At 56.3% G+C, this 26357-nt stretch overlaps 1 protein-coding gene across 1 annotated transcript in view; it reads left to right on the top strand.

Moving 5' to 3' along the window:
• Positions 1–26357, top strand: part of MYO15B (myosin XVB) — a 38061-nt gene that overhangs the window by 7501 nt on the left and 4203 nt on the right. Inside the window, 42 exon segments of the mRNA XM_032241680.1 lie at positions 313–408; positions 965–1096; positions 3263–3388; positions 4382–4459; positions 4692–4807; positions 4892–4937; positions 5047–5171; positions 6635–6752; positions 7011–7168; positions 12638–12731; positions 13334–13393; positions 14017–14074; positions 14278–14408; positions 15167–15262; positions 15362–15597; positions 15679–15857; positions 16057–16129; positions 16624–16785; positions 16993–17093; positions 17183–17259; positions 17368–17449; positions 17647–17745; positions 17910–18016; positions 18109–18303; positions 18487–18565; positions 18728–18853; positions 18933–19197; positions 19283–19370; positions 19494–19722; positions 20266–20378; positions 20555–20614; positions 23319–23394; positions 23534–23652; positions 23862–23980; positions 24060–24201; positions 24383–24494; positions 24603–24772; positions 25144–25230; positions 25232–25296; positions 25461–25524; positions 25616–25685; positions 26108–26184. Coding sequence (XP_032097571.1) covers positions 313–408; positions 965–1096; positions 3263–3388; positions 4382–4459; positions 4692–4807; positions 4892–4937; positions 5047–5171; positions 6635–6752; positions 7011–7168; positions 12638–12731; positions 13334–13393; positions 14017–14074; positions 14278–14408; positions 15167–15262; positions 15362–15597; positions 15679–15857; positions 16057–16129; positions 16624–16785; positions 16993–17093; positions 17183–17259; positions 17368–17449; positions 17647–17745; positions 17910–18016; positions 18109–18303; positions 18487–18565; positions 18728–18853; positions 18933–19197; positions 19283–19370; positions 19494–19722; positions 20266–20378; positions 20555–20614; positions 23319–23394; positions 23534–23652; positions 23862–23980; positions 24060–24201; positions 24383–24494; positions 24603–24772; positions 25144–25230; positions 25232–25296; positions 25461–25524; positions 25616–25685; positions 26108–26184 — 4806 coding nt within the window.

Here is a 26357-nt window from a genome sequence, read left to right as displayed (position 1 = left end):
AGTAGGGAAAGGTGTCTTCCAGGCCACAGGATGGCCGTGACAAGAGGCCTGAAAGCTCGCAGGAGTGCTGCAGCAGAGGGCAGGGGTGCGAGTGGATGGAAGGATGTGTGGCTGGGCAGGGCTGAGGTAGCCTGTGTGCTGTGCGGGAGCCTTTGGACTTGACCTGGTGGCTGCACAGCATCAGCCCCCGGCATGACTCATCCCTGCGCCCTGGCTAGAATGAAGGAAGCCCCTGGGGTTGGGGGAGGGCACAGGCCTGTGTGCCAGCCCCTGCCAGTCCCATGTACCCTCCTTGCTGCCGTATGCCCCCAGGCCCTGCGGGTGAATGGCCTGGAGCAGCTGTGCAACAACCTCGCCAGTGAGCGCCTGCAGCTCTTCTCCAGCCAGATGCTGCTGGCCCAGGAGGAGGTAAGGCGACTAGGCGTGGATGCAGCAGGGGACACTCAGGGATTGCCCATGCAGAGGCCATCCTTAGTGAAGGAGAGTCGGGAACTGAGAGCTCTGCCCAGAAGTCCCCTTTCCATGTGACATCTCAGTCTTCTGAGCCTCATTCTGCTATTCTATAAGATGGGAGAGGCCGGGCATGGTGGCTCACGCCTGTAATCCCAGCACTTTGGGAGGCTGAGGCGGGTGGATCACGAGGTCAAGAGATCAAGACCATCCTGGTCAACATGGTGAAACCCCGTCTCTACTAAAAATACAAAAAAATTAGCTGGGCATGGTGATGCGTGCCTGTAATCCCAGTTACTCAGGAGGCTGAGTGAGGCAGGAGAATTGCCTGAACCCAGGAGGCGGAGGTTGCGGTGAGCCGAGACCGCGCCATTGCACTCTAGCCTGGGTAACAAGAGTGAAACTCTGTCTCAAAATAAATAAATAAATAAATAAAATGTAAAAATAAAATAAAAAGATGGGAGGGAGGGTCATCCCTGCTCCTGCGCAATAGCCAAATGCCGGCTGTTCCCAGGAGGAGTGTCAGCGGGAGTTGCTGTCCTGGGTGCCTGTCCCTCAGCCTCCGAGGGAGTCCTGCCTGGACCTCCTGGTAGACCAGCCCCACAGCCTCCTGAGTATCCTGGACGCCCAGACATGGCTGTCCCAGGTAAGGGCCAGGGCGGTGACCCCCCACCCAGTGTTGGGAAGAAGGAGTGGAGGCCCTGGGTGTCCAGGCTGTAGCTGGCAGAGCCTCCCAGAGGTGACAAGGTTATGGGATCCAGAGACCCTGCCCATAGTTCCTCAGCACAGTCAGGGACAGCATCGAAGGGGAAGAACCTGGGCTACTGCAGAGCTGGGTTCACATCCGGCTGGGCGTGGTGGCACACACCTGTAATCCCCGCTGCTCAGGAGACAGAGGCAGGAGAATCACCTGAACCTGGGAGGTGGAGGTTTCAGTGAGCCGAGATTGTGCCATTGCACTCCAGCTTGGACAACAAGAGCGAAACTCTGTCTCAAAAAAGAAAGGGCCGGGCACAGTGGCTCACACCTGTAATCCCAGCACTTTGGGAGGCCCAGGAGGGCAGATCACCTGAGGTCGGGAGTTTGAGACCAGCCTGACCAAAATGGACAAACCCCCTCTCTACTAAAAATACAAGAAAAAAAAAAAATTAGCCGGGCGTGGTGGTGCATGCCTGCAGTCCCAGCTACTCAGGCGACTGAGGCTGGAGAATTGCTTGAACCCGGGAGGCGGAGGTTGCCATGAGCTGAGATTGTACCACTGCACTCCAGCCTGGGCAATGAGATCGAAACTCCATCTCAAAAAAAAGAAAATGAAAGGTGAAAAATAATGGTAAAATAGTCCAATATGTTATTGTAATAGTTCATTGATCACTGTTATATTAATATACACATCTTCATGTACTATATATTGATATATAACAAGTCATATGAATATATAATATATAATGTTCATTTATTAATGTTTATACATATGCAAAATCCTGTACTAGATAATTAACAGCATGTTAATTTATAAATGATTGATTCTCCCAGTTCACATTTCAAAAGATTTTGCTAAAACTTGCCCTGAGTGTCTTTGAAGTCCCAAGGCCACTTTTGGAATCCCCCAGCCTGGTTTTCCAGCGCTCTGCAATATCACTTAGGTCCATGTTATGTGACATGTACCACTTGATTCCAAGGTGGGTGCTGAGCCTGGAATTGTTACCCCAAACCCAAGTTCTCATTTGCATAACATTAGGCAAGTTTCCCTATGCACTTGCTGTGATATGTTCATTAGCTCAGTAAAATAACATTGAACCAAGTTACTTTTTGTTTTTATATTTTAAAAAATAGAGATGGGGTCTTGCTGTGTTGCCTAGGCTGGTCTCTACCTCCTGGGCTCAAGCAAGCCTCCCACCTCTGCCTCTCAAAGTGCTGCTGCACCTGTCCTTGAGTTCCTTTGTGTGTGTGTGTGTGTGTGTGTGTGTGTGTGTGTGTGTGTGTTTTAACTATCATTCCCAACTGAATTACTTTTTGAAAGTGATCTTTGAAAGACTTGTTTAAAAGCACGTGTGATTGTGGGACCATTCTCCCAGGAATGATGGCTAAATCTGTCCTAAAGCCCCCATCCCACTTTTTTTTTAAAGTAGTAATTTGTTTATTTATTTTAGAAACGGGGTCTCGCTCTGTCACCCAGGCTGGAGTACAGTGACACCATCATGGCTCACTGTAGCCTCAAACTCATGGTCTCAATCAATCCTTGGACCTGGCTAATATATATATATATATATATTTTTTTTTTTTAGGTGGAGTTTGGTTCTCGTTGCCCAGGCTCGAGTGCAATGTTGCAGTCTCAGCTCACTGCAACCTCCGCCTTCCAGGTTCAAGAGATTCCCCTGCCTCAGCCTCTCAAGTAGCTGGGATTACAGGCATGAGCCACCATCCCTGGCTAATATTTTTGCGTTTTTAGTAGAGATGGGGTTTCACCATGTTGGCCAGGCTGGTCTCAAACTCCTCCTGTGGTGATCCTCCTGCCGTGGCATCCCAAAGTGCTGGGATTACAGGCATGAGCCACCACACCTGGCCCCACCCAGTTAATTTTTAAATTTTTTGTAGAGACAGGATCTTGCTATATTGCCCAGGCTGGTCTTGAATTTCCTAGCCCCAAACAATCCTCCCACCTCAGCCTCCCAAAGTGTTTGTTTTGGGGAACAAAGCTAAACCTACTCTTACAGTCAGTGTGGGCAGTACTCTTGCACACCAGGAGAGGGCGCCATCCAGGCAGGGACAGCCTGTACAGAGGCGTGAAGGGAGTGCATGGCCCCTCTCCTAGGCCACAGACCACACCTTCCTCCAGAAGAGCCACTACCACCACGGCGACCACCCCAGCTACGCCAAGCCCCGGCTGCCCCTGCCTGTGTTCACCGTGCGACATTATGCAGGGACTGTCACCTACCAGGTACATGGCCTCAGGAACAGGCCAGGGTGAATCAGCGAGGGCAATGTCCTCTCCCAAGCTGAGTCACCTGACAGCTGAGAGGAGTGGGTGTGGGGAGGCCCCTTGCAAAGCCTGGACACCTGTCCCTATCTAAGCCACGGGCCCTACCCAGTTCTGAGCATGGTTTACTGAGTTCTAGGTGACGATTATGGGTCAGGGAGTAGAAGCCTTGGGACCCTCCAGGCAAGCGGGCAGAGCACAAGCGCGACACCCAATGACCTTGACAGTTTACTTTGCCTTCTGAGCCTCCATTTCCTCACCTGTAAACGGGCATGGAAACCTATACTCTGGCACTGTGGTGAGAGTTAGATGCAATAACGTCGAGATGGCCTGGCAGGTGCCTGGCACATAGTAGGTGTTCACTGAATGGACTTCCCTTGCTCTTTCTGAGTTCTGTGTCTACCTACAAGCTGCACACCTACCCCAGTAGGAGAGGCACGGGGGTGGGGTGGGATAAAGGGAAGGACAGTAGGAAGAATCCTGGAGGAGGTGGCACACTCTGTTTGAAAAAGAAAAACTACAAACTACCCAGGAGTTACACCCCCCAAAAAAGAAATACAAGGAGTTAAAGAAAGCTAGGAAAATGTAAGTCACAAAAGATTTTCAAATGGAGAGACAAGTGTTCTTGTCTAGTCAACCTACTGACCAGCATAGGTTCAAGGCCCAGTGGGGAGAGTGTGGTGCTGCTGGGGACTGCACCTGTTCTTGGGGGAAACTGGAAAGTCCAGTGACAGAGGCAAGGCTAGGTAAAGGACTGGAAACTCGGCAAGGTGGCCTTTCAGGTCACTTGGGAAGAGGGTGGATTCTTCTCCAAGTCCAGCCTCCCCTCCTTGGTTCCTGCTCCCCTCCCTTTCCGCGCTTCCCTCCCCACCTGCAGGGTTTCTTGCAGGTTCACGAGTTTTTAAACAGAAACTAGGATCAGCTGCACCTCGCCACCAGCCTCGTCTCTTGCAGGTTCACAAGTTTTTAAACAGAAACCGGGATCAGCTGGACCCTGCCGCCGTGGAGATGCTTGGCCAGAGCCAGCTCCAGGTACCCCGTCTGCCCTTCCAGGCCCCCACCTGCTCCATCCTCTGTCTCCCAATTCTGTCCTCTTCCCCTGGACACTCTTGGCCAAGGGCTGGCCCTCAAGCCCCTGGCACCTTGGCCGTGGGCTGAGCTTGCCAGTATCTAGACGCCAAGGACTGGCCTACTCTGGCTCCCTGGGCTGCGGAGTGGATGGGCAGGCCCCGGCGGCCAGCTGGCTTAGCCCTTCACCCCACAGCTGGTGGGCAGCCTGTTCCAGGAAGCAGAGCCCCAGTCCAGGGGAGAGCGAGGCAGACCCACGCTGGCCTCTCGCTTCCAGCAGGCCCTGGGGGACCTCATAGCCCAGCTGGGCAGGTAAGAACAGTGCCCGCCACACCAGACCCCAGGGAGTTGTATGGGCGCTGGTCTGTGCCCAGGTGACCCCTCATTCCCTCTCAGGAGCCATGTCTATTTCATCCAGTGTCTCAGTCCTAACGCTGGAAAGGTGAGCTCCCCAGCACCTGGCCTCGGGGGTTCCCCCGCCCTGCACCTCCTTCCTCACAGCTCCTGGTGCCTTGACTCCAGCTGTCCTTGGCTCTGTCTTGTGGCCACAGCATCCAGGCCTCTTTGACGTGGGACATGTGGCAGAGCAACTGCACCAGGCAGCCATCCTGGAGGCCGTGGGCACCCGCAGTGCCAACTTCCCCGTGCGCTTGCCCTTTGAGGCCTTCCTGGCCAGGTGGGACCCAACACTTCAGGGCAGGACTGACAAGGAGGCCCCCAGGAGTGACTGGCAGCCCTAGGGGTCCTTCTGGGTAGAGATGGACTCACTCTGCCCAGGACTGGACCTAGCGCCCAACCCTCCCCCCTCTCTCTTCCCCCCCAATCTCTCCTACCATTCACCATCCCTCCACGCATGTGTGAGTCCTCCTCCTTTCCACAAACATCTCCGGTGCTGATGCCTGGGCATGGAGATGAGGTGGGAGCAGTCCCTGCCCTGGGCGGGGCTCGTGGTCTAGTGCTCACAACAGCTGTCCAGGAAGCGCAGGCTGAAGCAGGGAGATGGGAGGGCGACAGAGTGAGAGTGGGAGCTTTTCAGAAGGGCAGGAAGGGCGGTGTGGCAGGTGGACTGGCAGGAACACCAGAGGCAACTCTGTTCCCAGAATTCAAAAACCTTGAGAAAAGCTAGTGACATTGTCCGTTTTGCTGTTTGCCTATCTGGCCTTTGGCTATTGACTGGATGGCCTCTTGGGAATTCTCTGAAGGGCTGGAGTTTTCCCCAAGGACAGGGACAGAGGGGGCAGGTGGAGTCACTTCTCGTTGATGTCCAGGCCAGCTGGGCTGGCGGCTGCCTCAGAAGGGAGGGGCAGCTTTGAGGAGCTGCAGCCTCACCTCAGGGCTCTGCGGACCCCCTTAGTCTGTGATGGCCTTGGCAATGGGGACAGCCTGGCTGAGGACTGAGCCGAAGGCAGGCCGTAGGGATGGGTGTGCCCAGCCTTGAGTCAGATCCTGAGAAGCTCCAGGTGGGGCACGTTCTGTCTCTGCCATCTGGAAACCTACCAGCTACAGCAGTTGTCACCTCTGCCAAGGAGCCCGGAAGCTGGGTGAGAGGAACCTCCAGGTACAACTCTCCACCCAGCACAGACCAGGTCTGCCGATCTGTGCCATTCCCTGAGGTACTGTGGCCTCCTGGGACCACAGGCTGTCGCCCACATGTCCCCAGAACCTGCATAGCGCTTGCTTCATACAGACTAACTACTGAGTGTCCATTGAGCTAGCTGGGACCACGATCCGGACCTATGAAATGGCCTTAAACACTCCCCCACCCATCCCTCCCTGTCATGCCCCTCCCTCCCTGTCATGCCCCTCCCTCCCTGCCACGCCCCTCCCTCCCTTCCACAAACTTGAGACCCACCGTGCCGGGTGGCGAGGAGACTGAGGCCTTGGAAACCACATTCCTGGTGCTCCCGTGGCCCAGAACCAGCCCTTGTGCCTCCCCAGCACACCAGGCTCACCTGTCTTCCCCTGAGCTCCAGCACAAAGGCCCTCCCTGCCCAAGTTCACAGCAGTGTCTCAGCCCCCAGCTGAGCTCCTGGCATAGAGCAGGCACCTTCCAAATTGTTGAATGTTCTAGGAACAGGATGTCGCACAGTGTGGAAGGAGTTCCTGGCTGTTCTGACCTCAGCTCCATCCTTGGAGCAGGTTCTGGGCCCTGGGGTCAGAAAGGCAGGAAGACCTCTCTGAGCGGGAGAAGTGTGGTACCATCCTGAGCCAGGTGCTGGGGGCCGAATCACCTCTCTGTCACCTCGGAGCCACCAAGGTGGGTGGGTGTGTCCCTGTGTGCAGAGGGCGACATGAATGGGAAAGGAGAGATGCATTCTGGGCCAAAAGGGACAAACCCAGGATTTGGGGGTCCATCCAAATGGTGGGAGACAGAAGGGCTGGGTGGCAGGCTGGCCCCAGCACCCCAGAAGAACAAATGGCTTGGCGGCTGGAAGGGAGGAGGCTGAGACTGGAGGAGGAAAGCAGGTGGGCCTGGGTCCTGGTGCCTGGCTGCAGCCCAGGCCTCTGCCCACAGGTCTTGCTGCGGGAACAGGGCTGGCAGCAGCTGGAGGAGCTCCGGGCCCAGCAGCGCTCACAGGCCCTGCTCAGCCTGCACCTCAGCCTTCACACCTGCATCTCCAGCCAGCGCCTCCTGCTCCGGATGCAGGCTCGTGTGCGTGGGCTCCAGTCCAGGTCTGCAGGCGTTGGAGCTAGGGCTGAAGTGGGTGGGGTGAGGCTGTGGGCTTGTCCTCCAGGTGGTGGGGCAGGATGGGGGAGACGTAGGGCCGCAAGGCAAATCACCCTGCCCTGGGCCCATCCCGTCGGGACTTGACTCCTTGACGGCATTCCCGCCCATACTCACACGGTCTCTCCTTGAATACCCCGGTCACGAGAAACTCATGACCTGTGAGGCCACCTGAACCTATGGTCCTGACTCCTTTATCATTCTGTCTTTTCTAGTCTGTTCTGTACCCTGTGGCAACAGTCATCTTTTCAAAGCATGAATCATGTTGTGTAAGGCCCTGCCTACCTCCCCAGCCCGATTTAGGCCAGATGATGAGATCAGGGATTCGAGACCAGCCTGGCCAACACGGCAAAACCAGGGCTGATTTAGGCCAGACTTTTTTTTTTTTCTTTGAGATGGAGTTTTGCTCCTGTTGCCCAGCCTAGAGTTCAGTGGCACGATCTTGGCTCACCGCAGCCTCTGCCGCCTGGGTTCACGTGATTCTCCTGCCTCAGCCTCCTGAGTAGCTGAGAATACAGGCATGTACCACCGTGCCTGACTAATTTTGTATTTTTAGTAGAGATGGGTTTTCTCCATGTTGGTTTGGCTGATCTTGAATTCCTGACCTCAGGTGATCCTCCTGCCTCAGCCTCCCAAAGTGCTGGGATTACAGGCACGGGCCACTGCGTCTGTAGGCCAGACTTCTACCCTGCAGTGACTTTAGACTTCTCTGTCCTGTAACATGACCCTCCCACTTCTCACCTAATTGTCTCTCATTCACCCACATAGCCTGTCTTCACGCATTCCTCCAACAGCTGTCGGCTGACCATCCGCCTCCTCTACCCTGGGCCCGATGCTGGTGGCAGAGCTGGAGGTGCCAGAGACAGGGCATCCCAGGCTAGTTGGGGAGTCGGATTCAGATGGTAAACCAGCCAGTCAACATCCCTGAGAGTAACTCCAGGGCGGAGAATAAAGTGAAGACAGCGCCAGGGTAGAGAACGCCAGGGGAGCCAGGCATCTCCACTCTCTATTTCCAAAACTTTTTCATCCTGCAAACAGGAACTCCGGACCCATTAAGCAGTAACAGTTCCCTCCATTCCCCTGGTAACTTTCCCTCTTGAGTCTATGAAGCTGCCCGTTCTAGGTATTTTGTGTACGTTGACTCATACATTTCCTTTTATGACTGGCTTGTTTCACTTAGCATAATGTTTCAAAGTTCATCCATGTTGTAGCATGTGTCAGAATTTCATTCAAAATTCCAGCCTTCAGGGCTAAAAACAAAAAATTAGGGCTGGGTGTGGTGGCTCACACCTGTAATCCCAGCACTTTCGGAGGCCGAGGCAGGCAAATCCCCTGAGGTCGGGAGATTGAGACCAGCCTGGCCAGTTTCACCATGGTGAAACCTTGTCTCTAGTAAAAATACAAAAATTATTGGGGCATGGTGGTAGGTGCCTGTAATCTCAGCTACTCGGGAGGCTGAGGCAGGAGAATTGCTTGAAACTGGAAGGTGGAGGTTGCAGTGAGCCGAGATCGCGCCACTACACTCCAGCCTGGGTGATGGTGTGAGACTTCATCTCAAAAATAAAAATTGAAAATAGGCCAGGTGCAGTGGCTCATTCCTGTAATTGCAGCTCTTTGGGAGGCTGAGGCAGGTGGATAACCTGAGGTCGGGAGCCAGACCAGCCTGATGATCATGGAGAAACTTCATCTGTTCTAAAAATAAAAAATTAGGCCGGGCACAGTGGCTCATGACTGTAATTCCAGCACTTTGGGAGGCCAAGACGGGTGGATCATCAGGTGAGGAGTTCAAGACCAGCCTGACCAAGAAGGTGAAACCCCACCTTTACTAAAAAATACAAAAATTAGCCAGGCATAGTGGCCTGTGCCTATAATCTCAGCTATTCAGGAGGCCGATGCAGAATTGCTTGAACCTAGGAGGTGGAGATTGCAGTGAGCCAAGATCGTGCCACTGCACTCCAGCGTGAGCAACAGAGCGAGACTCTGACTAAAAAAAGAAAAAATACAAAATTAGCCGGGTGTGGTGGCACATGCCTATAATCCCAGCTACTGGGGAGACTGAGGCAAGAGAATTGCTTAAGCTGGGCGTGGTGGCTCAAGCCTGTAATCCCAGCACTTTGGGAGGCCGAGGCGGGTGGATCACGAGGTCAAGAGATCGAGACCATCCTGGTCAACACGGTGAAACCCCGTCTCTACTAAAAATACAAAAAATTAGCTGGGCATGGTGGCGCGTGCCTGTAATCCCAGCTACTCAGGAGGCTGAGGCAGGAGAATTGCCTGAACCCAGGAGGCGGAGGTTGCGATGAGTCGAGATCGCGCCATTGCACTCCAGCCTGGGCAACAAGAATGGAACTCCATCTCAAAAATAAAAAGTATTATTTTGAGATGGAGTCTTACTCTGTCGTTCAGGCTGAAGTGTAGTGGTGTGATCTCAGCTCACTGCAATCTCCACCTCCCAGGTTCAAGCAATTCTGACTCTGCCTCCTGAGTGGCTGGGATTACAGGCCTGTACCGACAAGCTGGCTAATTTTTTTGGGTGTTTTTAGGCAAGACAGGGTTTCACCATGTTGGCCAGGCTGGTCTCAAACCCCTGACCTCAGGTGATCGCCTGCCTCAGCCTCCCAATGTGCTGGAATTACAGGTGTGAGCCACTGTTGCTGGCCTAAAAATTAATTTTTAAAAAGAAAGCTTCATGCCTTTTTATGGCTGAATTTTTTTCCATCGTGCGGATACGCCACATTTTGTTTATCCATTCATCCGTGGATGGACGTTTGGGTTGTTTCTACATTTTCACTTATGAATAAGTCTTCTCTGACTACAGATCAACATGTATCTGTTCTAGTCTGTTTTTTGAGACAGAGTCTTGCTCTGTCACCCAGGCTGGAGTGCAGTGATGCAATCTTGGCTCACTGCAACCTCCGCCTCCTGGGTTCAAATGATTCTCCTGCTGCAGCCTCCCAAGTAGCTGGGATTACAGGTGCCTGCCACCATGCCCAGCTAATTTTTGTATTTTTAGTAGACATGGGCTTTCATGATATTGGCCAGGCTGGTCTCGATCTCCTGACTTCAGGTGAACCACCCACCTCGGCCTCCCAAAGTGCTGGGATTACAGGTGTGAGCCATCGTACCCAGCCTTTATTTATTATTATTATTATTTTTGAGACAGACTCTTGCTCTATCACCTAAGATTACACCTGTAATCTCAGCATGATCTCTGCTCACTGCAAATTCCAACTCCTGGTTTCAAATGATTCTCATGCCTCAGCCTCCAGAGTGGCTGGGATTATAGGCATATGCCACCATGCCTGGCTAATTTTTTTTTTTTAAGATGGGGTTTCACCATGTTGGCCAGGCTGGTCTCGAACTCCTGACCTCAAGTGATCTGCCCACCTCGGCCTCAGAAAGTGCTGGGATTACAGGCATGAGCCACCACACCAGTCCTGTTTTTTTTTCTTTTTTTGAGATGGAGTCCCAAAAAGGCTGGAGTACAATGGCATGGTCTCAGCTCACTGCAACCTCTGCCTCCTGGGTTCAAGTGATTCTCCTGCCTCAGCCTCTCAAGTAGCTGGGACTACAAGTGCCTGCCACCATGCCCTGCTAATTTTTGTATTTTTGGTACAGACAGGGTTTCACTATGTTGGGCAGACTGGTCTAGAACTCCTGACTTCATGATCCACCCACCTCGGCCTCCCAAAGTGCTGGGATTACAGGCGTGAACTGCTGTACCTGGCCTTTTTTGTATTTTTAGTAGAGACGGGGTTTCACCGTGTTGGATAGGCTGGTCTCAAACTCCTGCTCTTAAGTGATCTTCCCACTTCAGCCTCCCAAGGTACAAGGATTACAGGTGTGATACAAGTATGAGCCACTGCACCCAGCCAATGATGTTACTTTTTTTTGTTTGTTTTGTTTTTTTTTTTTTTGAGACGGAGTTTGGCTCTTGTTACCCAGGCTGGAGTGCAATGGCGCGATCTCGGCTCACCGCAACCTCCGCCTCCTGGGTTCAGGCAAAATTCTCCTGCCTCAGCCTCCTGAGTAGCTGGGATTACAGGCACGCGCCACCATGCCCAGCTAATTTTTTGTAGTTTTAGTAGAGACGGGGTTTCACCGTGTTGACCAGGATGGTCCCGATCTCTTGACCTCGTGATCCACCCGCCTCGGCCTCCCAAAGTGCTGGGATTACAGGCTTAAGCCACCGCGCCCGGCCTACTTTTTTTTTTTTTTTGAGACGGAGTCTTGCTCTGTCGCCGGGCTGGAGTGCAGTGACGCCATCTTGGCTCACTACAACCTCCACATCCCAGGTTTAAGTGATTCTCCTGCCTCAGCCTCCCAATTAGCTGGGACTACTGGCATGTGCCACCATGCCTGGCTAATTTTTGTATTTTTAGTAGAGACGGGGTTTCACTGTGTTGGCCAGGATGGTCTCAATCTCTTGACCTTGTGATCTGCCTGCCTCGGCCTCCCAAAGTATTAGAATTACAGGCGTGAGCCACCACACCTGGCCCGATATTACTTTTTAATAAGTTTTGCTGCTTTTTCTGTGTGTTAACAAGACAGGGTCTGGCTTTGTCACCCAGGCTAAAGAGCAGTGACCCCAATCATAGCTCCTACCTCAGCCTCCCAAGTAGCTAGGACCACAAGGACACACTATCATGCCTAGCTAATTTAAAAAATCTTTTTTGTAGAGATGAGGTCTCACTGTGTTGCCCAGGCTGGTCTTGCACAGCTGGCCTCAAGCAGTTCTCCTTTTTCAGCCTCTTAGAGTGCTGGGATTACAGGTATGAGCTACCATGCCCAGCTAAGGGAAATGACTTTTTTTTTTTTGATCAGTATGCACGCAGGATTGATTTGAACCCAGGTAATCCAGGCCCAGAGTCAGATCTTAGTCCCTCAGGCTAAACAGTCTCTCAATTTAGCAGTTTTTTTTTCCTTTTTCTTTTTTTTTTTTTTTTTTTTTTTTTTTTTTGAGATGGAGTCTTGCTCTGTCGCCTAGGCTGGAGTACAATGGTGAGATCTAGGCTCACTGCAACCTCTGCCTCCCGGATTCAAGGGATTCTCGTACCTCAGCCTCCTGAGGAGCTGGGATTACAGGTGCGTGCCACTTTGCCCAGCTAATTTTTGTATTTTTAGTAGAGACAGAGTTTTGCCATGTTGCCCAGGCTGGTCTTGAACTCCTGACCTCAAGTGATCCACCGCCTCCGCCTCGCAAAGTGCTGGGATCACAGGTGTGAGCCAACACAGCCGACCCTTGCTCTTCTTTTGAAGTGTCCTGTTCTTCCTCTGTTGTTTCTGTGAAGCATCCAGGGCTTCCCTGGTCCAGAATCAGTTTTTACATGAATGTCCAGGCTTAGGGGATTCCAGTGCCCGTCAGGAAGCAGAAGTCTGGACTCCTTATTTCGACCCCTCCCTCTCCCGGCCTCCAGGAAGCGGTGCCTCCGGCGGCGGGCAGCCCTGGGACAGCTGAACACCATCCTGCTGGTGGCCCAGCCCCTGCTCCGGAGGCGGCAGAGACTGCAGGTGCAGGAGCTTGGGGAGGGTAGAAGCCAGGCTGCCTGGGCTGGCCAAGCCGGCCAAGTCCCAGCAGCATCTACCCTGTTGGCCCAGCCTCGAAAAGGCTGCGGTTTTAGAGACAGCGCTCCTTGATCTTGCCCCTTTTCCCTCTGGCCAGGGTAGACAGGGCCCCTGGGAGGTGCTGTCTTCCTCCATCCCTACCCACTCTCCCCAGGGCCTGGCTCCTCCCTCTTGCCTGGGGTTCCCTTCCCTTTCAGACCTCCCCTGGGCCCCTTTCGCTCCCCTCTTTTGCCTGATGACTCTGATCTTAGGTCCATACAGCGGCTCAAAGGTCAGTGCCCATGTGCTACCTCCTCTCTGGCCCCTCCCTGGCTGGACTTTGTCCCCTGGGACCATTTCTTCCCTTCTTCCTGCCCTCTTCCCGGTGCCCTGGCAGATGGGCAGGGACGCCCACAGCACTGAGGCTGGTGGCCCCTCCTGATCTGTTCTCACTCCTTTACTTAGAACCTCCCAGGGGCAGGAGGGGACAGCTGAACTTCAGAGCTGGGGAGGTGCCCCCAGGTGACTCACATTGGAGGCATCAGCTCTTCCTACATCTCTTCCAGCAGCTTGGGCATTGGCGGGGCTGGCACAGCAGCAGAAGGGCCTCGGAGAGAGTGCCAAGCATGGTAGGTGGCCTGGAACATGGGGGTGCTACATGGGGCTATGATCCTGCAGAGACTGGCGTGGCTTAGGGGCTGCCAGGGTGCTGCTATGGGTCCTGTCCGTCAGGGCCATGCATTGCACCTCCTGAGAAGAGGACTGGGGTGCCCTTGGCTCTTGGTTTCTCTCGGAGGGTCCTTGGGGCTCTGTTGGTTTGAGTGTCCAGGGTCAGAATCCTTGGTCTTAGGCTGGGCATGGTGGCTCACCCTTATAATCCCAGCACTTTGAGGCCAAGATGGGAGGATTGCTTGAGCCCAAGAATTTGTGACAACCCTGGGCAATATGGTAAGACCCCATCTCTACAAAAAACAATAAAAATTAGCTGGGCACAGTAGCACATGCCTGTAGTCTCAGCTACTCAGGAGGCTGAGGTGGGAAGATGGCGTGAGCTTGAGCCTAGGAGGTCAAGGCTGCGGTGAGCCGTGATTGCACCACTGCACTCTAGCCTGGGTGACAAAGGGAGACCGTCTCAAAAAAATCCCTGGTCTTTGGAGGGGTTGTTTATAATCTTGGGGTTGAAGGGGTGGGGAGGGACACTGGTCCCTAGCCCCCTCCTGTGGGTCCTGGGTAAATGGGTCCTCTCTGCCAGGAGCTGGGGCACTTGGAGATCCCGGCTGAGCTGGCCGTCATGCTGAGGATGGCAGAAGGTAAGCCTTGTTGGTGTCATCTTGTTAGGACCCCCTCTCCAGTCCCTTGACCATGGAGTGGGCCTATCCCCTGTGGCCCCTCCCTCTGATGCTCAGGTCCCTGTGGACAGGGACTGATGGCTCGTGCCGAGGGGCGGAGGTGGTCCCAGAGCCAGGTACCACACTTGGGTGTTTCTGGGCTGCCTACCGGTGCTTGTTCCCAGGCCATCAAGACACCCTAGCTGGGAGCATCACCGAGTCCCTACCCCCTGAAGTTCCCGCCCGGCCCAACCTGAGTCTCCCACCAGACATCGACCGGTTCCCTTTCTCCAGCTTCGTCTCCATTGCCTTTCAGGTGGGTGCCTGGGCCTAGGCTCTTCCCATTGGCCTCACTGTTCTGAGTTAGCACCTGCCTGGCAGAAGCTGTGTTCCCCCCCTCCCTCCCGTCTTTGGGGCTATGAATGGTGCTGAATTGCTCTGAAAATAACCGTTGAATGTAAATGTCTCACCGTAGAGTGTTGGTGATAACAATTGGTGTTATTGAATGAGGGAAGTTATTTAGATCCACAATGCCACACCTTTATTGTACCAGCTTGGTGCCCTGCTTTTGAAGTCAGGTCTTTAAAGAGTTTGTTGACAAGGGAAACTGGCCAGGTTACAGCAGTCAATACAAATGCAGGATTCAAAACTGCACAGATAGGCTGAGCATGGTGGCTCACGCTTGTAATCCCAGAACTTTGGGAGGCCAAGGTGGGTGGATCACCTGAGGTCAAGAGTTTGAGATCTGCCTGGCCAACAGGTGAATCTCTGTTTCTACTAAAAATAAAAAAATTAGCCGGGCGTGGTGGCAGGTGCCTGTAATCCCAGCTACTCAGGAGACTAAGACAGGAGAATCACTTGAACCTGCTTGGGAGGTGGAGGCTGCAGTGAGCTGAGATTGTGCCACTGCATTCCATTCGGGGCAACAGAGCAAGACTCCGCCTCAGAAAAAAAAAGAGCATTAAGATGCATTTCTGCCCAGTCCTCTGCCTCTCCCGAGGTGCCTGCTCCAGTGGGGCTCCCTGGCACTGTGTGACAGCTGGCCAGCGTGGACTGGGGCCTCCTTCCTTGCAGGAGCCGTCCCTGCCTATGCCGGGGCAGCCACTGTCCAAGCCCCTAACCCAGCTGGACGGAGAGAACCCTCAGCATGCCCTGGACATCAACAGAGTGGTGAGTGACACATTGGAGAACGGACAGGATGGGCCCTCGAAGGCATGGGACAGGTGCCTGGGAGCCTTGCACCTCCTGCCCTCACCTGACTGTTGGCAGATTCTACGGCTCCTGGGGGACGGATCCCTGGAATCCTGGCAGAGGCAGACCATGTGCACGTACCTGGTGCGGCAGGGGCAGCGCCGGCCAGGGCTGCGGAATGAGCTCTTCAGCCAGCTGGTGGCCCAGCTGTGGAAGAACCAGGACGAGCAGCAGAACCAGTGTGGCTGGGCCCTCATGGCTGTCCTGCTCAGTGCCTTTCCCCCACTGCCTGTCCTGCAGAAGCCTCTGCTCAAGTAAGGGGCCTGGGAGATGGGGACCTGGTGGGTGGGGCCACTGGATCTCCCGCCGCTACCGCCGCCTGTACTGTCCTGCAGGTTTGTGTCCGACCAGGCCCCCAGGGGCATGGCGGCACTGTGCCAGCACAAGCTCCTGGGGGCCTTGGAGCAGTCGCAGCTGGCCCCCGGGGCCACTCGGGCCCACCCCCCGACCCAGCTGGAGTGGCTGGCTGGATGGCGGCGGGGCCGCATGACACTGGACGTGTTTACCTTCAGTGGTGAGGGCTCCCAGGCCTGAAGTGGGGCCAGCCCACCCCCTGCCCTCCCTGGAACCCCCTCCTGCCGCCCTGTACTCAGTGACCCTGATCTCCCTCCCTCTGTGCTGCTTTTGAAGCTCTCACGGGGACAGCAGCCCCTTTGCATCAGGGTGGGCCCTGCTGTCCCTCACTCTTGCCCCCGCCCCCTGCACCCCTGCAGAGGAGTGCTACTCAGCCGAGGTGGAGTCCTGGACCACCGGGGAGCAACTGGCCGGGTGGATCCTGCAGAGCAGGTGTGGGCACCCAGGATGGGAAACAGTGTGGCCAGGGTGACCATTGCCCTGTACCCTCCTCCTCCTCCTCCTCCTCCTCCTCCTCTTCCAAGCCCAATCTCAGAGGCGGGGGCGGGGGCGGGGGGGGGAGGTGCCCTGGGGTGGGCAGAGGCCAGACTGCAGCTGGCGATGAGGACCAGGGAGCAGATTAGGAATGAGCGGCGTGGGAGTTCTCAGAGCCCAGATTCTAACTCAGTAGCTCAGAAAATAAATGCCCGTGCTGGAGCCCTTGTGGAAACGGAGGGCCGTGAGGCGTGGAGGGGAGCAGGCCTGGCTGCTGAGCAAACCTGGGTCCCAGTCCAGGCAGTTCCAAGGCCACCCTCCCTTCCGCAGCTCCCTCCCCCTTGCCCCCAGGGGATCCTTGGGCAGGGGGTCCTTGCCCCGCCCTGGGATCCTTGGCCCTTCTGGATGGCTGCCTGCCTTGCTGACTGCCCCCACTCCCGGCTCCCACCCAGAGGCCTGGAGGCACCTCCCCGGGGCTGGTCGGTGTCACTGCACTCCAGGGACGAATGGCAGGATTTGGCTGGCTGCGACTTTGTGCTGGACCTGATCAGCCAAACTGAGGACCTGGGGGACCCAGCTGGTCCCCGCAGCTACCCCATCGCTCCCCTTGGCTCGTAGGTGCCACCTAGCACCCATCTCCCTGGTCTGCTCCTGCAGGGAAACCCCACAGCCACCCTGTCATACCCAGGGGTTTATAGGAGCTGCTGCAGGCCCAGCCCTTCCACCCATGGGGTGACCCCCGCAGCAGCTTCTACCCCTTGGCCCAGCCTGGGTGCCCCCCAGCCTTGGCCACCCCCTTAGCTAGATCCCCTTTCCTACAGAACCGAGGCCATCCCCCCTGCCCCTGGCATCCGGGCCCCCTCACTGCCCCCAGCACCCCCTCCAGGTCCAGCCCCAACACTGCCCAGCAGGGGCCACACAGGTAAGGCTGGAGTGGGCACATGGAGGTTGGCAGAGCATGGGAAGCCCCATGCCCCAGGCCACAGCACCAATCCTCTTCCCGCCCCACAGGGGAAGCCCAGAGGTCGGGGAGCCTGGACAGCTTCCTGGACGACATCTTCCAGCCAGTGATCTCCCCTGGCCACAGCGTGAGTCCTGGGCAGCCCGCATACCTCTCCCCCACCCCCCGGGGTGCCTGCTGCCCCTTCCATTTTTCTCAGGGCTCTCACTCTGACCTGTGACCATTGTCCCTTCAGGATCTGGAACAAAGCCGGACTCTGAGCAGCCACATGAAGGGAGGGGGCGCCATTGGGCCCACACAGCAGGGCTACCCCGTGGGTGAGTGCAGGGCTCATGCCTCACCCAGGGCCTCAGGGCCCAGCAGCATGGCAGGCATGGCCTGGGACTCCTCTGGCAGTGGCAACTGGTGCCCTGGCCAGCACCCCCGTGTCCGATGCTCTTCTCTGTGCCTGGGGCTGGAGGGAGGTGACACATGGGACTAGGCAGGGACTGATGGGGAGGGCGTGTTCCCACAGCGTACCCAGGAATGATTCAGATGCCTGGATACCAGCCAGGCATGGTGCCTGCACCCATGCCAATGATGCCAGCGATGGGCGCAGTCCCTGCCATGCCACGTAAGGATGGGCTGGGGGCACCAGGATCCCTTCTCAGGAGAGCAGCCACCAGCTTTGGGACTGGAGGAGGGAGGGTCCTGCCAGGAGTCCAGAGTGCACAGTGGGCGGCAGGCATCAAGGCTCGCCATGATGCCCACTACTCTGTCCGCCTGCCACCCTCACAGCCATGGTGGTGCCGCCGCAGCCAGTGCAGCCGCTGCTTCCCAGCCTGGACGTGGGGCAGCTGGCCATCCAGCAGCAGAACTTCATCAACCAGCAGGCGCTGATCCTGGTGAGCGCTGGCAGGGCCCTAGGGCTGCCTGGCGGAGAGCAGGTCTGCAGCTAGGGGACAATGCTCTGAACTAGCTGCTTCTCCTGCATCAGGCCCAGCAGATGACAGCACAGGCCATGAACCTGTCCCTGGAGCAGCAGACCCGGCGGCAGCAGCAGCGGCAGGCTCAGGCCTCCGAGGCTGCATCCCAGGCCCCACCCTCAGCCATCATCTCCAAGCCCAAGAAGCCCCCCACACCTCCAGAGGAGTCACAGCATGCCCTGGAATCAGAGGGTGGCAGTCAAAGGGTGAGGAGGCAACCATGGTCTCAGGAAGGGGTGTGGGAGTGGAGGCTGCAGGGGCGGGGACATGGGCAGGGCGAGCAGGTGGACGCAGGGAAGAGGCTGCTGGCCTGGGCCTGGGGACCCAAGGGATGTGGTGAGTGTGGCACCCAGTCTGGCTGGGCTGCCACTCACTTCTGTTCCTGCCAGGAGACTTCTGAGGAGGCTGAAGACAGGCCCTGTCAGCCCAAGAGCTTTCAGCAGAAACGGAACTATTTCCAGAAGATGGGTGAGGGCGTGTGGGGTGGCAGGCCCACGCAGGAACGGGGCTAGTGCCCTGAGCCTGGGCCAGGGAGGGTGGGGTATTCTCTGTTCCCCAGAGTTGGTGTGGCCCATCCAGGAGCCCAGCTGGGCCAGCGTGGGTAACTTTGAAGGCATCTGACACTTGCAGGGCAGCCACAGATCACAGTGAGGACGATGAAGCCCCCAGTCAAGATCCAGATCCCCCACGGGGAGGAGCAGGAGGAAGCGGAGGAGGAGGAAGAGCAGGAGGAGCAAGAAGAGGACAGGAGCGCAGGTTGTGGGGAGCTGGGCAGGGCCTGGGGCTCCTGTGGCTCTGCACAGCATTTAACCATCTTTCCTATTTTCCTGGTCAGCACCATCCACTCTTCCTCCTCCCTGCATCGTGAAGAAGCCACTGAAGCAAAGTGGGGCCAAAGCTGCAAAAGAGGCTGAAGCTGAGCCAGCCAAGGAGGCAGCAACCAAGGGCCGGAGCCAAGGGCCAGCCCAAGGCAGGGGGACTGTGGTGCGCAGCTCAGACCCCAAGCCCAAGCAGCCACAGCCCAGCAGGGAAATTGGCAATATCATCCGCATGTACCAGAGCCGCCCAGGCCCCGTGCCTGTGCCCGTGCAGCCATCCAGGTGCCCCTGGGGGAGGTGGCTGGGGCTGTCCCGCTCCTCAGGGAATTACTCTATGGACCTGCTGACCTCTTATTTCTCCTGTAAGGCCTCCCAAAGCTTTCCTGAAGAAAAGTGACCCCAAGGACGAGGCTCTGGCCAAGCTGGGTATCAATGGTGCCCACTTGTCCCCGTTGGTGAGTACCCCAGCCTGTCCCCCCCAGGGTGTGTGCTGCTGCCCTGGGGGACGTGAGGCTCTCTGAGGCGAACTTGGCCTTGTGCTGTGACTCAGCCCATGCGCTTTCTCTGTTTCCCTGCAGATGCTGTCCCCCGGCCCAGGGAAGGGCCCCCCACCAGCTGTGGCCCCTCGACCCAAGGTCCCGCTACAGCCTGGGCCCTCAAGCTCCATCAAGGAAAAGCAGGGGCCCCTTCTGGACCTGTTTGGCCAGAACCTGCCCACTGCCCAGACACCCCCACCTCCACCAGCGCCACCAGCACCACCACTGCTTCCACCCAAGGACCCAGAGACCCTTTCTGTGGGGCATCATTGTAAGGAACCACACTTCCCCTGTGCGGTGGGCTTCATGGGGGGCAGTGGCGGGGTTCACACAGCCTCTTGGTGCCCAGGGCTGAAGGCATTTCTGCATGGCTGAGGTCAGCTGCTTGGCCTTCCGGACTTTGGAGCCTTCTGTGGGTGGGGAGCCCCAGCTTCTGCATTCCCACCCAGGGCAGGGCCCGGCGCCTTTGGGGCTGTCATTGAGAGGCTGTCACACACAGGGTGTTGTCCTTGACACCTGACGGCTCTGCGAGAAAGTTAGTGGCATTGCACACAGGGTGTTGTCCCTGAAAGCTCTGTGAGTAAGTCAGTGGCCCCAGCGGACGTAGTCATAGAGGGCCCACGAGTCTCAGGGATGCCAGGGAGTTTTCGGCCAGAAATGGAGGCGGAGATGGTACCAAGGAAAGAGTGGGGCAGCTGGAGGCTGGGGGAGCCAGGCCCTGGGAGGGCTCTTGGGGACGAAGGTCTTCCCTCCTGCGCCCCCATCTGGCTCTGCAGCCCCTCACTGAGGCCCCTCGCCCGCTCCTCTCTGCCAGGCTCAACACAGCCCATGGAGGACCAGGGGCTCTCCACCCAGCTCCTTGAGCCCTCTGGCAGCGTGTGCTTCTCCTACACTGGCACACCCTGGAAGCTGTTCCTACGAAAGGAGGTGGGCATGAGGCTGGGGCCTTGGCCTGGCCTCACTGGGCTGGCAGAGAGGGGGCAGGCTGTGGGTGTTCCCACAGCTCACCATCTCAAGGCTGGTTTTCCAGGCCTGGAAGGGCAGAGGCTGGTTGGGCAGAGGCACCAGACCCACTGATCGTGCCTCTTCTGTGCCGCCTCCAGGTATTCTACCCACGGGAGAACTTCAGCCATCCCTACTGCCTGCAGCTCCTCTGTGAGCAGGTGAGAACCGGGCCACCTGGCAGCCAGAGGCATCTGCAGAGATGGCATCCCTGGTGCCCTTTGCCTCATGCCTAGGCCAGGTTAACACCATGTAGGGCATGTTGGCAGGTAGCACTAGGGGGCACTTCTGCCTGCCCAGCCCTGCCCCATTGAATCTTCACAATATCCCTAAGAGGTAGGGACCATTGGCCGGTCACAGTGGCTCACATCTGTAATCCCAGCACTTTGAGATGCTGAGGTGGGTGAATCATGAGGTCAGGAGTTTGAGACCAGCCTGGCTAACATGGTGAAACTCTGTCTCTACTAAAAAATACAAAAATTGGTCGTGCATGGTGGCACATGTCTGTAATCACAGCTACTTAGAAGCCTGAGGCAGGAGAATTGCTTGAACCCGGTGGCAGAGGTTGCAGTGAGCTGAGATCGTGCCACTGCATTCCAGCCTAGGTGACAGAGCAAGACTCCATTCAGAAAAAAAAAAAAAAAAAAAAAGCCGGGTGTGGTGGCTCACGCCTGTAATCCCAGCACTTTGGGAGGCCGAGGCGGGTAGATCGCGAGGTCAAGAGATTGAGACCATCCTGGTCAACATGGTGAAACCCCGTCTCTACTAAAAATACAAAAAATTAGCTGGGCATGGTGGCACGTGCCTGTAATCTCAGCTACTCAGGAGGCTGAGGCAGGAGAATTGCCTGAACCCAGGAGGCGGAGGTTGCGGTGAGCCGAGATCACGCCATTGCACTCCAGCCTGGGTAACAAAAGTGAAACTCTGTCTCAAAAAAAAAAAAAGAAGTAGGGGCCATTATTCATCTAATTTTATAAACGTTAAAAGCAAAGTATATACAATACATGACACAGGCTCACAGTAGGTACTTAATAGCATAGCACACAGTAGGTACTTAATAAATGGTTGTTGCTTTGCCACCTCTGAATGCTTCCAGGAGTGAGCCTCTGTTCCCCCAAGTTATTTTTTTTCCTTTATTTTATTTTTTGAGACAGAGCCTTACTCTGTCACCAAGCTGGAGTGCAGATGTAGGGCTGATGGCCCCACAGGGTCGTGGGGTGTGCCTTATGCTGTGCTGAGGCACAGGAGCTGAGAAATAAAGAGGACACAGAAGTACAAGGAAAACACAGCTGGGCTCTAGGGCCACACCACGTATTAATGGAGTCAGGCAAGGCCCCGAATGCCCAGAAGCACGAGTATTTATCGTGTATAGGTTAGGGCGCGGGACAGGGCAGTGAGTGAAATCATCTCTAAGGATAGTGATAGGGTCGTGAGCTATAAAACAAGTGGTCCACCCCCATTAGGTCACCTAGGCTAGGAGTGGGTCGTGCGCAGTGAAGACGGTGCAGTGTGCAATACCTCTATCTATGGGCAAACTACTTCTAAGAAGACTCTTAGGGAGATGCTTTAAGCCACACAGTAGTGACAGAGCTGTCAGGGTTACCGCCACCTGCTGGCAGCTTCCAATGAGTTCTATGGGAAGATGCTTTTCAAGCAGCACGGTAGTGAGAGCTGATAATGTTCAGTCACCAAGGTGGATTGCCGTTCTGAGGGCAGCCTTCCATAAGAACTGGAGCAAGGTCCTACCACTCCTTTATCAGGAGGAGTGGCTCTTGCCCCAAGCCTGCCACACAGCGGGTATTCTTTACAATACTGAACGCTGCCACCTGGGCCATGAATTCTTGTCCTGGTATAACTGTTTTCCCTTAAATCATGCTCTGCACTGTGTCTGCTCTAGGCATTCCTCCGATTATAAGCTGCTTATCTTTAATTCATGCTCTGTACTGTGTCCACTCTAGGCATTCCTCCGATTATGAACTAAGATGATATTATTACGTGTGTGTGTGTGTGTGTGTGTGTGTATGTAGGGAAATACTCTTTAGGCACTCATACTATGAACTATTATATGATTATATATAGAGGATTATATAAAGGGAGACTTCAAGCCTTAATTCTATAAACTAATATATGATCGTATAAAGGATTATATAAAAGGAAATAACTGAGTAGTAACACTATAAACTGAGATATTCTTCAGGCTTTATTTGTGCCAGGGTTCTGCTTAGTTTTCCTTCCTTGGTGCCTATATGGGAGGTTACCCACATGCAGTGGCGTGATCTCAGCTCACTGCAACCTCCTCCTCCTGGTTCAAGGAATTCCGTGCCTCAGCCTCCCGAGTAGCTGGGATTACTGGCACCCACCACCATACCCAGCTAATTTTTGTTTTTTTAGTAGAGATGGGGTTTCACCATCTTGGCCAGGCTGGTTTTGAACTCCTGATCTTGTGGTTCACCCACTTCAACCTCCCAAAGTGCTGGAATTACAAGCATGAGCCACTGCAGCCAGCCAAATCCCACAGTAGCTCCTGTCCGCGGCCCCTCCCTCGCCCTTGAACAATCTTGTTTCTTCTGGGCAGTGTCTCTCGGCTGACCCAGGGGCAGTTACCACAGGGTCTCTAGGCAGTGAGTGAAGAGGGAGGGCTGGCAGTTGCAAGGGAGGGGACAGGTGAGCCGTGTGGATGGAGGTGGCCCATGCCTTCCATCCCTCCCTGCCCCACCTAGACCCCCTGCTGAGCACACAGGCCCCTGGAGCCAGGGTGCCTGGCTCCACCGACTTCCCCCGATTTTCCTTCACGCGTGTCGATGGCTGCTCTGGGAGCGGGCTCTGCCTCGGGACCTGGTGCTGACCACCTAGCTCTGCCCCCAGATCCTGCGGGACACCTTCTCCGAGTCCTGCATCCGGATTTCCCGGGATGAGCGGCACAAAATGAAAGACCTGCTGGGTATGATCCAGGGACTGTGGAGTCAGGAGCTTGAATGCTGGGGGCCGCACCTGACCTGAGGGAGGGACCGGCTATGGGAAAAAACTCTAGAGTCCTCTCTGTGTGAGCAGAGGACAGCCTGGGTCCTTCCTGCCCACAGGAGACTTGGAGGTGGACCTGGACTCCCTCACCACCACTGAAGACAGCGTCAAGAAGCGAATCGTGGTGGCCGCTCGGGACAACTGGGCCAATTACTTCTCCCGCTTCTTTCCTGTCTCGGTCAGTGGCACTGGGGTAGGGAGTTGGGATGCCAGGCCCCCAGCCTAGATCCTGGGGTGCATGGGCACAGACCCTCCACAAGCAGGAGAGCTATAGGGCAGGTGCCAGAGGAAGGACAAAACCCAGCCACCAGCCCTGGGCAGCTCCGAGGCATCATGGGCAGCAGCAGGACCCAGGAGCCTGCCCTCAACCCACCACCTTCCTGGCAGGGCGAGAATGGCAGTGACATGCAGCTGCTAGCCGTGTCCCACCGCGGGCTGCGACTGCTCAAGGTGACCCAAGGCCCCGGCCTTCACCCCAACCAGCTGAAGATTCTCTGCTCATACAGGTGCGCTGGCCCAGGGCCCTGGGCTCGAGGTGGGGGCAGGTGATAAGGTGGCCCCAGCTCATGCCCAGTCCCCACGCAGCTTCGCAGAGGTGCTGGGTGTGGAGTGCCGAGGCAGCTCCACCCTGCAGCTGTCGCTGAAGAGCGAGCAGCTGGTGCTGCACACGGTCCATGCCAGGGCCATCAGGGCGCTGGTTGAGCTGTTCCTGAGTGAGCTTAAGAAGGCAAGTGTGGGGCGTGGGGTGGGAGGTCGGGTGGGGGCAGGGGCTGGGAGTTTGGGCCAAATCCCTGGAAGTCTGGGGTGCTAGGGGGAGAGGGGAGGCCAGCGGGGGAAACAGGTGGGCGGGCAGGACAGGGAGGCACAGGCAGGCTCTCTGCTCCCGACCCTCACCCGCTTGCCTGCAGGACTCCGGCTATGTCATCGCCCTGCGCAGCTACATCACTGATAACAGCAGCCTCCTCAGCTTCCACCGTGGGGACCTCATCAAGCTGCTGCCGGTGGCTACCCTGGAGCCAGGTATTGCCAGAAGCCAGCAAGGGCTCACACAGGGAGGGCATCCACTTGGCAGAGCCTGCCCGGGGCCGAGGGCCCGGTGGGTGAGCCACGTCCTTGGGTGCCTTCCAGGCTGGCAGTTTGGCTCTGCTGGGGGCCGTTCCGGACTCTTTCCTGCCGACATAGCACAGCCAGCTGCCGCTCCCGACTTTTCCTTCTCCAAAGAGCAGAGGAGTGGCCGGCACAAGGGCCAGCTGTCCAACGGGGAACTAGGGTTGACTCGGTGGGACAGGGCCTCAGAGGTGAGAAAGACGGGAGAGGGAAAGCCAGAGGCAATGCCTGCCTGAGAGTGAGAAATGAAAGGAGTTTGACTCCCACCGAGGCTGCCATGTGCTGGGCCCACCCGGCTGCCCACCCCCTGTGGCTGCCCCTCTGCCCACTCCTGATGGCTTGCCTTGTCTCTCCAGCAAGACTGTGCACTCCTTGCAGGCAGGCGCTGGGCTGGGCTGGGCTGGGTGCTGCTCTTGTGTCCCATGTGGTACTTAGTTCAACACCACCCTAGCAAACGCTTACTAAACAGCTCTTCACTTTCCTGGGAGGGATGGGGCTGAAGCAGGACTCCTGGGACAGGGCACTAGACACTCAGGTGGCACCAAGTTTCTTGTGCTCCCAGCGCCCTGCTGGCCCCTGGAGCCAGGCACACAGTGATGACTCAGAGGCCACCAGCCTGCCCTCCTCGGCGGCCTACGCCTCTCTGCCCCCCCGACTCCAGCAACTACACCATGCAGGAATTCGCCCTGCGTTACTTCCGGAAGTCCGAGGCCTCGTGAGTGCACTAGGACAACCCCTGTGCCTGTCTGTCCTCAGTCTTCCCAAGAGAGAGTGCCATGCTCAGAGAAACCAGGCTGTGCTCTAAGCACTCTCCTTAACCGGCTGGGATGAGGGCAGGAGGGCCGAACAAACTGGGCTGTCTCCTCCTTCCCCCAACAGGCTGGGCCAGACAGGTGGAGGTGCTGCCAGGAAGGACACAGACAGCCTGGTGCAGTACACCAAGGTGGGAGAGAGGCGGGGAGGGGTCTGGCCGGTGGATCTGCCTTCTGATCCCCGAGGGCCCCAGACCCACAGCCTCTTCTCTTTGGCTGCAGGCTCCCATCCAGGAGTCACTCCTCATACTCAGTGATGACATGAGCAAGCAGGCTGTGGCCAGCTTCCTGGGTGAGTGGCCACAGGCATCCTGGGTCCCCATGTCTGCAGTGCTATGGACCTGAGTGTCTGGTCCCCTTCTCTCCTTGAGCTCTGCCTGGCTCTGTCCCACTCTGCCAACTCTGGGAAGCTCAGTGATAGCTCCTGGACCCCAGGGCCCTCACCCGCTTCTACTCCCATCCAAGCGTTGTGGGTTGTGTGGAGTCTGGGGCTGGAAGGCAGTCCATGGGTCCAGAGGATGCTACATGCTGTGTGGAGCCTTGGGTGCCCATGAGTCTCAGTTTCCCCGAGTTGAACGGCAGCCAGCTGCCCTGCCTGGCACACATGCATTTTGAGAGTGAGGCATCAGATGGCAGATGAAAGCCCTGCACAGCGACAGCATGAGCCGGGGCCAGCCCCAGCCCAGCCCGACCTGTTTCTTATCCTGCCTGCAGCCCTGATGCAGTTTATGGGCGACCAGTCCAAGCCCCGGGGCAAGGATGACATGGATCTGCTCTATGAGCTGCTGAAGGTAAGCCTGGGATGTGACCCCCAGTGCCTGTGCCTGTCCTCCTGCCTGGGCCCAAAGGAGATCCCCTTCTCTTGGTCACTGTCCTTCAAATCTTTCCAAAGTATTTACTGAGCACCCACTGTGTGCAGAGGGCGTGGCTGTGAAGCCAACAGGCTGTCTCTGCAGTGCTTATG

The sequence above is a fragment of the Sapajus apella genome, unplaced genomic scaffold (assembly GCF_009761245.1).
Source record: "Sapajus apella isolate SASKATOON/1434 unplaced genomic scaffold, GSC_monkey_1.0 scaffold48, whole genome shotgun sequence".
In the NCBI taxonomy this organism is placed as follows: Eukaryota; Metazoa; Chordata; class Mammalia; order Primates; family Cebidae; genus Sapajus; species Sapajus apella.
The sequence above is the reverse complement of the archived record's forward strand: the minus strand, read 5'-3'. Positions and strand labels throughout refer to the sequence as shown.